We start from the raw sequence: 14,299 nt of genomic DNA, 5'->3' as shown, positions 1-14,299 counted from the left end.
CGACCGCAATCAATCGAACGATCCGGTATTGTGCATTATAGACTGGTCCTGCTCTTAGTGCAAAGATTTCTGTCTAAACTATCAGCTCGAACTCTCCACAAGGGCAATGAAGGATTAATAGTCATTGAGTGAGTACCTTTACTAGTCGTACTTCGAGTCGAGATTGCTAATTGACCTTGTAACTTTCGAGGAGTTTCGAGGCCCTTTATACTCAGTCGCTCGATTTGGCATGTAACAAGAGATGGCGAGTTTGAAAATTGTAACGGAGGAAAGGAGACATCCTAAACGAGGAGTAGAGTACTGTATCTTCACACGACGGAACGAAAGATGAAGGAAGTCGGAGTCTGCCCCCAATTATTTGCCGTTTCCAGTACCAGAGTTCTCAAAGAGTCTTTTGATAAAACGTGGGGGGAAGTCGGCTTGAAATCCCAGGCTCAATGTAGTACTCCCACGGCGAGTACTACAGTCAAACTTGGATAACAACCTGTTGAATTACTTCTGGATCCTCGATCACATTTCTCCGGATTCAGTAAGCAAATTGTGTATTTGACGGTAATGCTCGACTACTTGACTATAAAATCAACATGTAGAGTGGAAAGATAGTGAAAAGCGAACAAGAGACGGATTTGGCATGAAAGCGCTAGGACGGATGTAGTTATCGAAGCGAGCCCAGAAAGGGGAGCCCTATTCAAGCTACGAATTCCACTGAACAGGTGGCAATAAACGACTTATTAAAATAGCGAAACTTTATGAAAATAAGACTACTGTGGCAAGTCTGGGGTAGGTTAGAGGAAACATTTACTTTGTTGAGTTCCACGTTGAACTGTGGGGCTTGAGGCAAATTCGAAATTATGTACGTTGCTGCATAGTGCTGTGTTGAACAGACTTAGTTACTAAATGCATCCACCATAAGCTGCCATTCTCGCCCACAATATCTCCTTTCTCGCGCCGTTCGCCTTTACGTAGTGCAGTTGACAAGTTGGCCCGACGCTGCTCAGTGAGTTAGCATTGCACTGTACAAGCAAAGCCCCAGCCGCCATAAAACAGCACAGCAACTTACCAATACCTGTGAATATGGTGGTACTGTCTTCATTGAACGGGAAGGGACCAACCCAGCCCTCAAGTGCCGTGTTGTTGATGGGACCAATATCAGTCTCTGATTCAAATTCGCACGCAGGATCCATATATATGAGGAGGAAGCATTCGTCGTTTCCACCCCCAGCGACTTGGATACCGTCCCATTCTGCCTGGAACTCTACGCACTCTCCATTCTGGGGAATAGTGACGCTTCCGAGACCTGTCTGATATCCGGCTCCATTGGAGTTTCTGAACACAAAGGGTACACATTCAGTTTGATCTTGCTTCGTGGGGATGAAGATGTTGCTTACCCGGAAGAGAAACTTGAATGAAGACTCCAGCCTATGCCTTCGTGATCAGGCCGAAGATCTATAGGTATCTGTCCGTGTCAATAAAACCTCCTGTGGGCATGGCCCATAGGTTCCACCTCTTCTACCACTCTTCCACCACTCTTCCAAAGCATAAGATAAAGAATGGTATGTGGTGAAGCATCGAGAAAAGGCCCCGTGCAGGTTATTTAGTATCTTGAGTTTGTGGATATATATATATATATATATATATATCAATTTGTCAAGAATAACCACAGAGATAGAGAGGTAAATTTTCGCAAGCAATGATAGCTGTAGTAGACAGGATTTCATGACATAGTGTGCAAAGTATCCAGAATCTGACAGGTATAGAAGAAAGTCAATCTTTACAGCAGTCCAAAGTATACCCCCTACCCCCATTCCTCCGTTGCGTCCGTCGTTCAGATTCCAGTTCTACATCATTTCTCCGCCAACACGAAAGTCTCCTCGCTCCAGCCAAAACGTCTTCTCAAATTGAAAACTATAGCTCTGAGAGGCTGAGTATCAATCTTAGCACTATGGACGCCATGCGGCACATGTATAAGAATGCGTCTCTTCCCGGTAGTGCTGACTGTTGCTCCAGACGTACAAACAAATGTAACTTTGGAGCCACTCCCTTGCACAACACTAAATCCAGCACCAGTCATCGCCTGGGAAAACTTTTGATACGGTAAAGGCTTTAAGGTGTCGCCATTTCGAGAAAATAATTTGCCAAAGGTCGTTAAGGCCTCGGAATTAACTTTAATGATCAGACCAATTGGAGGTGCTGATTGAGGTCCGCCTAGGAGGTTTGCTTCGACCACTAAATCGTCCTGACCTCGAGTTTTCTCCTTCTCCTTACACAAAATATTAGACTTGAGTGACTGTGACTCAGGGCCCCACTGATTTTGCGGGATATATGTTGACGTAGACTTAGACTTCATGGATCGTTTCACTGCGGCTTGCTCCAAAGCAACAGCAATCTGGTTCCGTGTTTCGTTCAATTCGAGGAGATGAGTAGATTCTGAGGCCGCAGAGAGATCGTGTATGTCGGCAGCAAGATCGCTTTCAGAGATTCCTAAGCCCTTCATCTTTTCTCGATGATTATCTCGGATGGCCATCCAGAACGCATTTGTCGACTCACGGTAGTCTGCTTCGATGTCGTAGTACTTCTGGTCTTTCGCTGGGGGAACCTTCATTCGAGCCACTTGAGCCAAAGCTTGACTAATTGACTTGTTCGGTTAAAGCACGGTGCTCCCCTCCTTGTAGCCCTTTGACAGATATCTCCAAGCTCGTCCAGTTTCCTTCAGCTTAGCATCGTCGAAGTTTCGATAGGTGAGGCCAGTTCTATGCATGAGAAGTAGATCGCGGAGTTCGTGTAGTGCCCCGAGATCCGAATACTTTTCTAGGAGTGCATCATCGATTCGACCTTTCGACTCTTCTTTAATGGTCTTGGATGACAGGAGGTTATTCAAAAAGGCAAACAGCATGGCATGATCGAAACCATCCTTCGTCTTGGTGCTAGTCAGGATTTGCGTTAAACACCAGTGAAGCGGATCCTTTTTGAAGAGGTCCAGTGCAGATTTGAATCCCTTGTTACTGGTCTTGGCAACTCCAAAAGCCGGGTACTTGATGTCCCACAGATCTTTGAATGCAGGTCTCTGAAGGATACAAGAGCATATATGTCTCTCTAAGTGATCGATGTGGTGGAGGATGAGAGATTCAAGAGCACCCATGGCGCTCAGGAGTCTAGGATCGTTATGTTTGCTGTTGTCGACACTCTTCAGATAGTTCAACTCTCCGACGATCCCTTTCCAGACCCAAAAGTTCGCCACATCACGACTGATATGTTCCGCAGCTAAGCCATAACAGACCTCCGGCATAGACTTGCACTCGGCACTGAGCAACGCATTGTCAAGGAGCTCTTGTGTATACCATCGTAGGAATGCTGGATCAGTCTGTAGAAGGGTGACATGGCCAAAAGTGTATTCTACTCTATCACTAGCAATGGACAGCAGGTCTTCAATAGCACACGAAGGTGGAGAGGCAAATGGCCGGCCAAGGTACCTAGAACCAGACTCGACAAAAACGCTTGGTTGAATAGCCATGCTTGCCATGCTCCCAAACCTGTCTCTGGTACCTGAAGACGGACTTAGTCCAACCACAAGCTTTTCGGTCACCGCGCGCAACATCTTCGAGATCTCATATCCCGCTTCCAAGATCAGTGATGCTCTAGGATAGCCTGCCATTATCCAATTGTGTGCCCCAGGTCTTCATTTGTACATAGTTCCATAGTCTTCAATCTTCATTCCGATGCAGCTTTTATTAAAGCAAAGCTCGACACTGCCATGATGATACGCATTTTCGAGTTGTGAATTATCGAAGGCCGCCCATGCTTGGATATAGTGCTCTGTGCGTGCGCGGACTAAAGCGTGAAGTAACTCTGTATTCTCTGCCAAGCTCTCTACGTTAAGCCAAGGAATGAGTCGTGCTATACGATGTGTACGACTTCATGCTTGTAGTTCCGCGAGTGCTTCCGCGGGGTCGAGATGCTGGACATCTTGATCAGTCAGCTGCGGCAAATTAGCCAATTCGACAGGGGCCCACTTTGCTTTGTACAGGCTCGGGCTTGCAGAAAGTAACAGAGTCTCCCGCTTTGGTCACTTGTATCTTTGCCACTTCTTCTCGATTGCAGGTCCATGTATTCGATACTGGTCTCGTACATAACTCAAGTTGTTTGTGGTACTTGATATCCAATGCTTGACCTTCTGTTCAACATCTTCATCGGTCAAAGATCCTCCATAGCTGGTATACATGTCCGATTGCTGGTCCCACGTTCGATAGTGGTGTGGGCAGATACCGCAGTCGCATGGGGGCTCATAGCCAAGGCTAGGCACTTCACGAAAGGGTTCCGAGCTCGAAGAAGGTGGTTTGCGGCAAGAAAATAAGTGCTCCTGTAATTCAGCCATCTTTGAGTCTTGTATTCAATACGTTACGTAGAAAATATAATAAGCGGTCTTCGTACGAGAAGGAAGATGTGCGAGTCCAGGTATGGCAGTCGGTTGATATGTCGTGAAGAGTTCTAGGGCTATTAACACTGCTATACTTCGCAAAGAGTGTTGAAAACGAACTTGGCAACGCTTAGAAGAACAGATCTAGATTCTCGGGTTGTTCGTGATGGGAGGAAAACGCCTAGTGTTGCATTTAGAGAGGAAGGCCGCAGGTACTGTCTCTCTGGAAGACGCGCAATGGGGTTTCTCGGGAGCGTGCTGGCAAGGAGAAGCTGCGTAACAGTTTTTCAAAGACAAGGGACCTCTCAGGAAGGTCCTTTTGTTGACAGAGAGCGTCGATAGGTGGGCTGAAGAGCGAGCTGTTGTCGTTGGAAGAGAAAAGGATGGAGTATAGCCTCGCGACTGTTTTCAAGGGGGAAGAAGGCGTGCAGAATGTTTCTTAGAAGCGTGCGGGCAAAAGATAGACGTGTAATCGTCTGATATTGAAGCAAATTTCTCAAATAAAATCTCGTTGTTGATAGAGAGCGCGTGGAAGTGGGTCCGAGTCGATGTCGTTTTCGCTGAAGAAGGTCAAATCGTGGTACCAAGGTCTGGAAAAAAATTTGATGCCGCTGTCATCCGCTACAGTCTGTCCTGTCCAAATAGGCCTACATCGTCCTCTGTGGCCAGAATCAGACCGTTAACGATGCCGTCTACTTGAAGTGAAGATCGGGACGGACTGAAAGTCACCCAGCATTCTATGCCATCAAGGGATACATACAGTAACTCAGACGACACTCCAACTTGCGATTTCCCACCTCTGAGAGCTATATAAAAGCCCCTGAACTTTACAATGCTGCTACAAGCAGCGCGTTGGCGGCATCGCACGGAGTCGGGAGCAGGGTGTCACGTTACAACAGCAATAACAACATCATATAGGACGATCAACACCAGTTGAACCTGATCCGACATTGACTACACGTTGTATTGTAACAAGCCCCAGTTCCCATAAGTATCACTGAAAGCTGATTATGTCCATCATGTGTAGACACAACCAAGGCACGTACTGCTTCGCCTTTCTCTCAAAGCTCAATTCACAACTCAAGTAATCAATCAACGCAAGTCGGGAGGAGACAAGCAAGTGGTTACCTCAGTGGTCTGGAAAATGCTTCCACGTTGCTGTGGAATTGCTCTCACAAACAGCTATAGGGCCGAGGCCAAGCATACATCAGACAACTCTTGAAGCAAGAGACGATCAAACGCTATCGTAGCGCCTGACAAATGCTGCTGTGAGACTGGGGAAGGGTGCTATAAACAGTCTAAAGGTCGGAATTGGCAAGGGGCCAAGGCATATACCACAGTCATGGAGATGGAGAAAATCTCTTCCCTCTTATACCTAGCTTCCGAAGTTGTACACTCTTGCCAGCAAAGGTCGGTTTCTCCATCATTGCAAGTTCTTTCCCAATCAATTGCCACTTGGGAAGCACCAAGCACCGTCAGGCACAAGTATCGGGGACTATTTTGTTTCCAATGGCCGCCTCCTTGCAATCAGAAAACATCAAAAATTTCCGGGGCTCAGACGGCAAGGACATGGACAGCACACATCACTAGGTGGGAGTCCTACAAGTTGTCCTCCCTCTTCCATAGCTCACACCCAGAGCAGTGCCAATCAATACAATCAATTACTGCTTGCCATCAAAACACATCACAACTCCGAACCAGACGCCAGAAAGCAAATGACCTCTTCTGAGACCGTATCTCGCTGCCAGATGACCCGACTCAGAGTTGCTGTCCGCTGGCAGCAGCTGCTACTAACAACCTCACCTGTGACACCAATTCCTTCTGATCATGTTTGCAAGCAAGAAATTACCATGCAATAGCAGACAATATCGTGCAAGCAAGCAAACAAGCAAGCAACAAAACTACTCTTTACATTATGGCAACCCATAGACCTTCCAAAACTCCACGTCACTACATGACCAAGCATCCATGACCCTCCTACCACTTCCTTACGACCTAACATCGCTCACTAGAGCAAGTCAATCCAGCCCGAGCTATTCTCCTCTTTTTCCGACTCGGGTTTGGACGCCGTCAACCAATACTGGCCAGGTTGTACGCGCGACCAACATTCCGGGAACCCGCATCGTAATACATCGAAGATCTCGAGAACGTTTTACGACGAGCAGAAACCTCACTGAGGACCTTTCCCCCCAGTATGAACTTGGGCTCTCTTCCTCAAGCAAATCAGCAAAGCAAAGTAGGATAGGACAGCACACCGTCATTTCCCAACCTTCCCACCTCCTCATCGTACGTCCGCAACACACCTGGACATGAGAATACGCCGGCTCAACTACTCGTCTGTGGGATATCTCCGCATCTAGATGTTCATCGACCATCGTTCAACTCATTTATAAGGCCTCACCTACTCTAACTTTCTCCCACCACCTGCCCTCTAATTCTCTACTCTTTCCCACGTACAGTCTGTCTTTCCATCACTGTTATCTCCATTCTCCATTTTCCACACATATGGACGGTATCGAACCTGCTATTGCTGTTACGAACACAGCTAGCCTGTGGTGACTTGAGGTGGTACAGTACGGTAAGCCATTTTTGTTTCACCAGAACGAACGCCTTACCTATAATGGGATAGTAGACGAAGTGTCCGACACGTGTATATTCTGCTTTCACTCACTGTTGATATTTGTACGACCCGTAGTGAACCAGACGTGATACATTGTGAAACTGTGGTATTCGTACAGAGATTTTAGGTTAATGGAAGCAGGGAAGGGTGATGGATGCTATCACGTGCTTTTTAATTCTTTAAGGGTAGGTACAGTATCTCAGGATGCTTAATGTCGAGCTTGAGGCGAATAGGTTTGCCATTGTTGGTTTTCAACTCCAACTCAAGTAGACTGCGTCTATCAAAACATTATTTGTATTGTCATATCAAGTTCAGTCAAGCAAATATCCCGAAATGAACAATCGGCAAACCACTACCAACACCAACCAGATCAGAAGCAAGGTTTGAATAAGTCACATTCACAGTCTTTCCGCCATAGAACATCCACGACAAGCAACAAAGTCAAACCACAACTCCGAAAACAAACAGAGCCAAGCATCACATCCTAGGAACTCGGAGTCCAAACCGAAGACTCGTTCTGAGATGGTGTGTTACAATACAAAGCGAGACTGACAATATCACTAATCGGAGTCTGTAATTGTTGTTAGCATTGTCAATGTCTGGACTCATATCCTTAACTCACAGTGGCAAGTTGATCAACTTGACAACACAACTCCACACCTCGGCCACAGTCCGTGAAGTTCCTCGTTCCTTGACAAACACATCAGCTTTTGATTTTCCAACTAGGAGGGAGATCAACATACCGTAAAGACAGTTGATACTGTTCGGATTCAACTTATAAGCAATCAACGGAGCAGCCTGGACAAAGATCGGGATGTCGCCATTGAAAGAGCTCTGGCAGCAGAGCAGAGCTCCTTTGTTGACGTCGGCGCATTGAGGTGAGGGTTGGGTTGTCATCAGGAAGGCCGGTGGAGGAGTCGAGAGTAGGGGAATCTGTTGGAGGAGTTGGCCGATTGCGTTTCCTAGGCTGCCGAGAAGTTGGGGTGCAGCGAGGGAGGAGGAGGTGAGAGTGACGAGGAGGATTGTTGAGGTCAAGAAACGCATTTTGGTGAAATTTGAGGGCTCAGTTTGGTTTAGAGCTCGAGATCCGGGGAAAAGACTTGTCAGTGGACTTCAGAATCTGAAAGAGAGTGATGGATTTGGAAAATTTGAAGAGAAATATAGAGGCTTCAAGGTATATGTGAAGAGTCAACTAGTAACCTGACTCGGCGGGATACGAAGAAAAGGAAGAAAGAAGAGTCGAGCGTTAAGATAGTCTTCTCGTGACACCTCGTTGTGACCCGTCTAAAGCTCTCATTTCCCACCTGTCGTTCCTAGCCAAATGGAAGCCACGTCCCTGCATATCACCGACATAGGAAACCGACATGTCTCTCATCATAAAAACGTGCAGGTAAAAGAAAGTCAATAACGGCCTACTATCTTCATCATAACGAGCTGAAGTTTTTAATGTGGACGCTGATCGGTCGTCGACATAAGGTAACGATCGGCTAATGCGGGCTGAAAGCACAGGCTGTCCACCCCCGTAAGTCTCACCTGCAAGGAATAGCGAGCCCTGTTCCCGGCGAGCCGCGTCAATATTTGCATTCCGAACCGCGTCTCTTCCTTTTCCTCTTTCTGCTTCTTCTTCTCCTTTCTTGGATTCTTCCGCTCCAATGCTTGCGGTCCCCCCGTCTTACGCCATGCACGAGTTATCTGTCAACAGTATCACCATGCTTTTCTGGAGGCATCATCTGTGTGCGTTCAACGACTCTTGTGCTCGTTACACAAGTCCACAACGTTTCCTAATATCCGATTGATAGCATCCACTCGCCTGAACTTGCCTTGGTCCTATCGTCGTCCTAAGTGGATGTCAGTGCATCATGATCGGAGATAGTCGAGGATCGAAGCAGAGCACAGACTGCTGGAACCTGGAAGTCACCTCTTGGATCCTGGAAGTCAGCACCTTCTATCCATGCAACTTCCTTCAGCGTGGTTCGTGTGACCTTGTCGTGCCCCATTTCCTCAACGGCCATGACACTAACGATTCCTTCCCCCACCAATCCCAAGGGTAGAACTTGCATTTGTGATAGGATCTGCATTACTTCCTGCAGGTGCCAAGTCAATATTATTTGCGTTTCGGTCCGGGAATATTTCCGAGGTAACCACTTACCATGACTTTGTCGCAACGTCTCCGGCGCAGTAGGCAGGTACGCCACGAAGCCGATTCGCTCTATTGCAACTATTTCAAATCTCACCACCTTTCCTTTTGCAACTTCTAGGCGCTGTTGTGCAACGTGTCTCAAGTACGGAGCATAATCCATACTGCCATGTAGTTCGGGCGTTGTTGTGTTCATAGTATTGTGCTTTTGTTACTTTATGCTTAGTGTATCGCTTGATATTGCGGTGGGACACAGACTATACAACTCACTTCGGTTATTCAGGTACGTTGTTGCCTCTTTGGTCAATTACTTGCAATTCGTCACAGGCTATAGTTGGGTCTGGTGATCTAGTCGAAAGACGTAACATCTTTCGAGATTTTTAGAGGGAAGGATCACTGGGAAAATCTGGTCATGGCTGGGCATATTCTTCAGTGCCCTCATCAAAGTCTGTCATGTTGCATAGTCTTTGTTGTTGGACTTGTACCCTCTGAAGCTAACAACAACTTATTTCAGGAGTTTCTTCTTTAGAAGTATTGGCCCATTGGTTTCGCCTGATATATTTCAGAACTCGGGTCAGGAGTCAGGAGTCAGTAGTCAAACGCGCGTCAGAATTCAGACCACTTCTCCGTTCATCTACAGCAACGAGGCAATACAAGCAACTTCTTCGTCCGCTTACAGAGAACCTTCAACCCCACAAACTCTGAAACGTCTTCCAGGATCTCTTGTGTGCTTCCTTTGGTATCACCACACGAGGCTTCCCACGGGATGTTACTCTCCATGGAACTCATAAGCGCGTGTCTGTCAATTCTACTCTTCGTTACGATCCTTCATTACATCTATTCAAGACTCTTTTCCACTCACTCGATCCCTGAGAACATTCCCTGGGTTTCACAATCCAGCGGCCCTTTCTCACGAGCTCGCGTCACCCTCCAAAGCTTCTTGCACACTCGCCAACTTGTGCAAGGTGGCTACGACAAGGTCAGTCCTACCATCCCTTGACAAGCCATGACTCACACGTGGCACTTAGTACTCCAAGAACAACATCCCGTTTGTCCTCCCGAACATCACCACGGGTCCCGAGGTCATCCTTCCCATGTCACAAATGGAGTGGCTCTTGCAACAACCAGACAATGTTATCTGTCAAAACGAAGTAAATCGAGCCTTCCTTCAAGCTGATCATACGATGCTCCATCCTCGCATCATTCCTGATCACGTTCACGAAGATGTCATTCGAAAGGAGTTGACGAAGTTGCTTGGTGACTACACCAGCGACGTCCAGGAGGAAATTGATTTCGCATTCCGAAAGGAGTGGGGAGTCGATACTCAAGATTGGACTGAAGTCACTACTTACGATACCATCTTGAACGTCATTGCTCGCATCTCCAATCGTGTTCTTGTTGGCTTTCCACTCTGTGAGTCCACTTTCCCTTTGCTCGACGTTGACTAATGGCATCCAGGTCGAAATGAAGACTATCTCGACAAAACCAAGAATTTTGCCCGTCTCGTCGTCGTGCAAGCAGTCTTCATCAGTTTCTTCCCCGAATTCATGAAGAAGTCAGTATCACATCGTGCCGCCACACTTCTCACTAACACCCACAGAATCATCGCACCACTCATCAACATATTCGACTACAACCGCTACCTCGCCTGCAGCAAATACACCCTTCCCATCATCAAACAACGCCTCTCAGCCTCCAACCCTGACGAGAAAGCCAAGGTACCTCCTCCACTCCCCTAAACTTCTCCACAAAACTAAAAGAATACACAGAACGACTACATCCAATGGTGCATCGACCACTCGTATCACAACTCCGACCCCAGCGAACGCACCACCGACCTAATCTCCAAACGCCTCACAGTTCTCCAATTCGCCACCATCCAATCCAGCACCATAACCCTCACGAACCTCCTCCTGGACCTCGCCTGCCACTCTTCTCTGCCCTCTCTGCTCTTCACCCTACGCACCGAAATCACTACCACGCTCTCCTCCTCCAACAATATCTGGACCAAGAGCTCCCTCGCGAAAATGGTATCCCTCGACTCCGTTCTGCGCGAAAGCATGCGACTATGGGGTTTCGTGTCCCGTGGCCTGTTAAAGAAAGTCATAGCGCGCGAAGGCGTCAGGTTACCGAGCGGGGAGTGGTTGAAGCGTGGTACGAACGTGGGGTTCCATCAATCGGTTTTGCATCGAGACGAGGACATATATGAAGGGGCAGAAGAGTTTCGGCCGTTGCGGTTTGTGGATGAGAGGGCAGGGGCCCCCGTGGTGCAGACGAGCAAGGTGTTTTTGGGTTTCTCGCATGGACGGCATGCTTGGTTCGTCTTCCTTCATCCTATCTCATCGTCAATATCGCCCAAACCTGATGGCAGCAGAGACTAATGAGACCCGAGAACAGCCCAGGTAGATTCTTCGCCGCGCAACAGATGAAGCTAGTCCTGGCTTACATAGCGCTAAACTACGACATTGAAAGTATCCCAACTCGTCCAGCTAATCAGTGGTTGGTCGGAAGTCAAGGACCGCCGCTTGACTTCAAGATTCGGGTTAAGAGGAGAATGGGAACTGTTTGAACTTTTGCTCTCTTGGGGGTTTCGGTTTTTGGTTGCTGTACTTACATTCATAGCTTGCTTTTTTTTCTCTTTTTGGCTTGGTTTTTACACTGGCGCGAGGAGATGGGAATTTTGGTGTTCATTTTTAGGCTTTGCTTTGCAGGAAATATTTTGGTAGCGTAGCTTTTAGTTTAGAATAATGTCCTGCAGCTCAATCCTTGTAAGCGAACATCTGCTGTGCCGATTAAGGAGCCCTTGCTCCTCGAAGGCCTATCGAAGTCATGTTCAGATAAATGCCATTATTGTAATCTCACTGTGCAAGTTACCAGAAATCTGTTGCACTGAATCTGAAGCGAAAAAAAATCACCAGCCTCACATTAGCTGAACCTCGACTTGCGAGAGAGGATCGATCATAAGCGGGATCATAAGAAAAATTCTTTTCGAGGTGTCAAATAGCAAAACCTTTCCTAGATACCAGCCAGAGAGTATCTAGGGGGATAACAGATTCAAGCGAGGTGTAATGAGTAAACATCGTAGCAGGAAACAAGAATCTGAATTCGATTGTTCTGGACTCGACCATTCGGCCGCCCTACTGCTCAAGCACACATCTTTCTGTTTTTGATAGCAGGAAAATGCTTATTTGTTATTATAGACCTAGGTAGTTCCCAAGTGTAGCGAAGGCGAGCTAGCCCAAAATGGATTATCGTCAACAAGAGCCATTCACCTTCATAAGTATCGACCATGGATTGATGATCAGGTGACGGACTTGACTGCGCAGGCTAATACCAGAGAAGTTCTGCCTGAGGATGAGACGGGACACTAGCTTCTCAGCTGAGCTGTGAACTCTCGGTTAGAAATCCGCATTCATCTCGACCATCGCTTGGTACACCGTGGACCTATCGCAGCTATCATGAGATTGCTTAATACCAAAACATTGGAGCTTTCCTATTTCGTTGATTCTCAAGTCCCGCCCTACGCTATCTTGAGCCATACATGGGGACAAGAGGAAGTGCTATTCGATGATATTCAGAAACGAACAGGCGGGGCTAAGTCTGGCTTTAAGAAGCTAGAAGGGTGCTGTAAGAAGGCAGCAGGTGATGGCTTCGAATGGGTCTGGATTGACACCTGTTGCATCGACAAGTCTAGTAGCGCGGAACTGACAGAGGCTATCAATTCCATGTATCAATGGTATAAAGCTTCTGTCCTATGTTACGTCTACCTTGAAGACATATTGACGACGAAAAACGCCCCGCTTGGCCAATTTGCCGGAAGTCGTTGGTTCACTAGAGGCTGGACGCTACAAGAGCTTATTGCTCCGCGGATCTTGGAATTTTACACCGCAGGCTGGGTCGAGATTGGGACTAAAGCGAGCTTGTCAAGGCAGATCTCGGAGGTGACCGGTGTTCCTACTCCAATCTTGCGCGGCGAGGATCCCTCTACTTGCGTCGTTGCTCACCGGATGTCGTGGGCTTCCAAAAGACAGACAACTCGAGTGGAAGACATAGCGTATTGCTTGCTAGGAATCTTCGGAGTAAGCATGCCTATGTTGTACGGAGAAGGAGTCAAGGCATTTCAAAGGCTTCAGGAAGAAATCATGAAGCAGAATGAGGACTACACTCTCTTCGCTTGGTCGCTACATTACGACTGTTCCCCTGCGCTAACAGGTATCCTTGCCTCTTCTCCAGCCGACTTCTCCGACACCGTTATCATAAGTATGCAAAAGCCAATGTTGCATCATCATTCTAGCGAGCTGAATCAGATCCGAATCCTGGAGGAGCCCTGGCGAAACTTTGGGGAAGACAACACTCAAAAAATCACAGAGCTAGTCGAAGCCATGGCCGAAAATCCCGTACCGTCTTTGCCCTATCAGATTGCATACCAGAAAGACTACGATGGGTTGGTCTCTGTTGATCAGTTGAACATCACGCAAAATCATTTGACCAGAAACTTGCCAGTACGTCTCTTTAACATGCAATACCCACCGCAACAAACAAGCCGAGGAATCCGTATGAGGATACCTCTGAAGATTTCAGAAGACCCTTCCATGCCGTCTATGGCCTGGATATATTGCTTTCTAGGAAATCGGCCGGTATGTATCTTTGTTGATCAGCCCAGGCCATCCGCAAATCTATTTGCTCGACGGACATCGTCCTGGTTGGTGACGATCTCACTCGACCAGCTGAGAGATTTTGCACTTACAGACATAAATATGCATCCAACTGGCGTGCTTGATTCCTCTGGCCCCGAGTCATCACTGGCCGAGCAAGTATGGGGTCGCATTAAGCTGGTTCACGAAGACAACGAGGAGGGTATTACAGCTGAACTAGTATCCGTCTATCCCCTTCAACAATGGAACCTCGACGAAATGTTCTTCACTGGCCAGCCAGATGTGATCGGCGCCTTTTTATTCGATGTGCTGTTGAGAAAAGAGTGTCCAACTTCGCTGTTGTCATTGGACAACACAAAGGCGCTCCATGGTGCGGAGTCCATTCACTTGACGGCTTCAAGGATGGCTTCAATAGCACGGATTATCTGGAGAGTCTGGTCATCGATTCATCACAGAGGGAGAGTAATGTCGAT

The 14,299-nt window shown here is 47.4% G+C and overlaps 4 protein-coding genes across 4 annotated transcripts; 2 read left to right on the top strand and 2 right to left on the bottom strand.

Moving 5' to 3' along the window:
* Nucleotides 1-2,224: 2,224 nt before the first annotated feature.
* On the bottom strand, nt 2,225-3,882 carry LY89DRAFT_2307 (uncharacterized protein). Its single transcript, XM_018206036.1, has one exon. It carries the CDS (start codon nt 3,650-3,652, stop codon nt 2,645-2,647), a length of 1,008 nt encoding a protein of 335 aa, XP_018078121.1. The 5' UTR covers nt 3,653-3,882; the 3' UTR covers nt 2,225-2,644.
* A 3,304-nt stretch (nt 3,883-7,186) lies between these two features.
* On the bottom strand, nt 7,187-8,462 carry LY89DRAFT_679089 (uncharacterized protein). Its single transcript, XM_018213804.1, has 3 exons — nt 7,778-8,462; nt 7,657-7,724; nt 7,187-7,605 (listed from the first exon to the last, which is right to left on the bottom strand). The coding sequence occupies exons 1-3, from the start codon at nt 8,076-8,078 to the stop codon at nt 7,519-7,521; spliced, it is 456 nt and encodes a 151-aa protein (XP_018078120.1). The 5' UTR covers nt 8,079-8,462; the 3' UTR covers nt 7,187-7,518.
* Nucleotides 8,463-9,652: 1,190 nt separating this feature from the next.
* LY89DRAFT_2185 (cytochrome P450) lies at nt 9,653-11,741 on the top strand. Its single transcript, XM_018205921.1, has 6 exons — nt 9,653-10,150; nt 10,200-10,584; nt 10,630-10,726; nt 10,772-10,889; nt 10,941-11,488; nt 11,564-11,741. Coding segments are annotated over exons 1-6 (1,362 nt in total). The 5' UTR covers nt 9,653-9,937; the 3' UTR covers nt 11,565-11,741.
* Nucleotides 11,742-12,629: 888 nt separating this feature from the next.
* On the top strand, nt 12,630-13,630 carry LY89DRAFT_692709 (HET-domain-containing protein; the record flags this gene model as incomplete). The annotated part of the gene is made up of 2 exons (XM_018216585.1): nt 12,630-13,383; nt 13,479-13,630. 2 exons carry the CDS (start codon nt 12,630-12,632, stop codon nt 13,628-13,630), a joined length of 906 nt encoding a protein of 301 aa, XP_018078118.1.
* Between the last annotated feature and the right edge of the window lie 669 nt (nt 13,631-14,299).

Source organism: Mollisia scopiformis (assembly GCF_001500285.1).
Source record: "Mollisia scopiformis unplaced genomic scaffold LY89scaffold_1, whole genome shotgun sequence".
Lineage (NCBI taxonomy): Eukaryota > Fungi > Ascomycota > Leotiomycetes > Helotiales > Mollisiaceae > Mollisia > Mollisia scopiformis.
The sequence above is the reverse complement of the archived record's forward strand: the minus strand, read 5'-3'. Positions and strand labels throughout refer to the sequence as shown.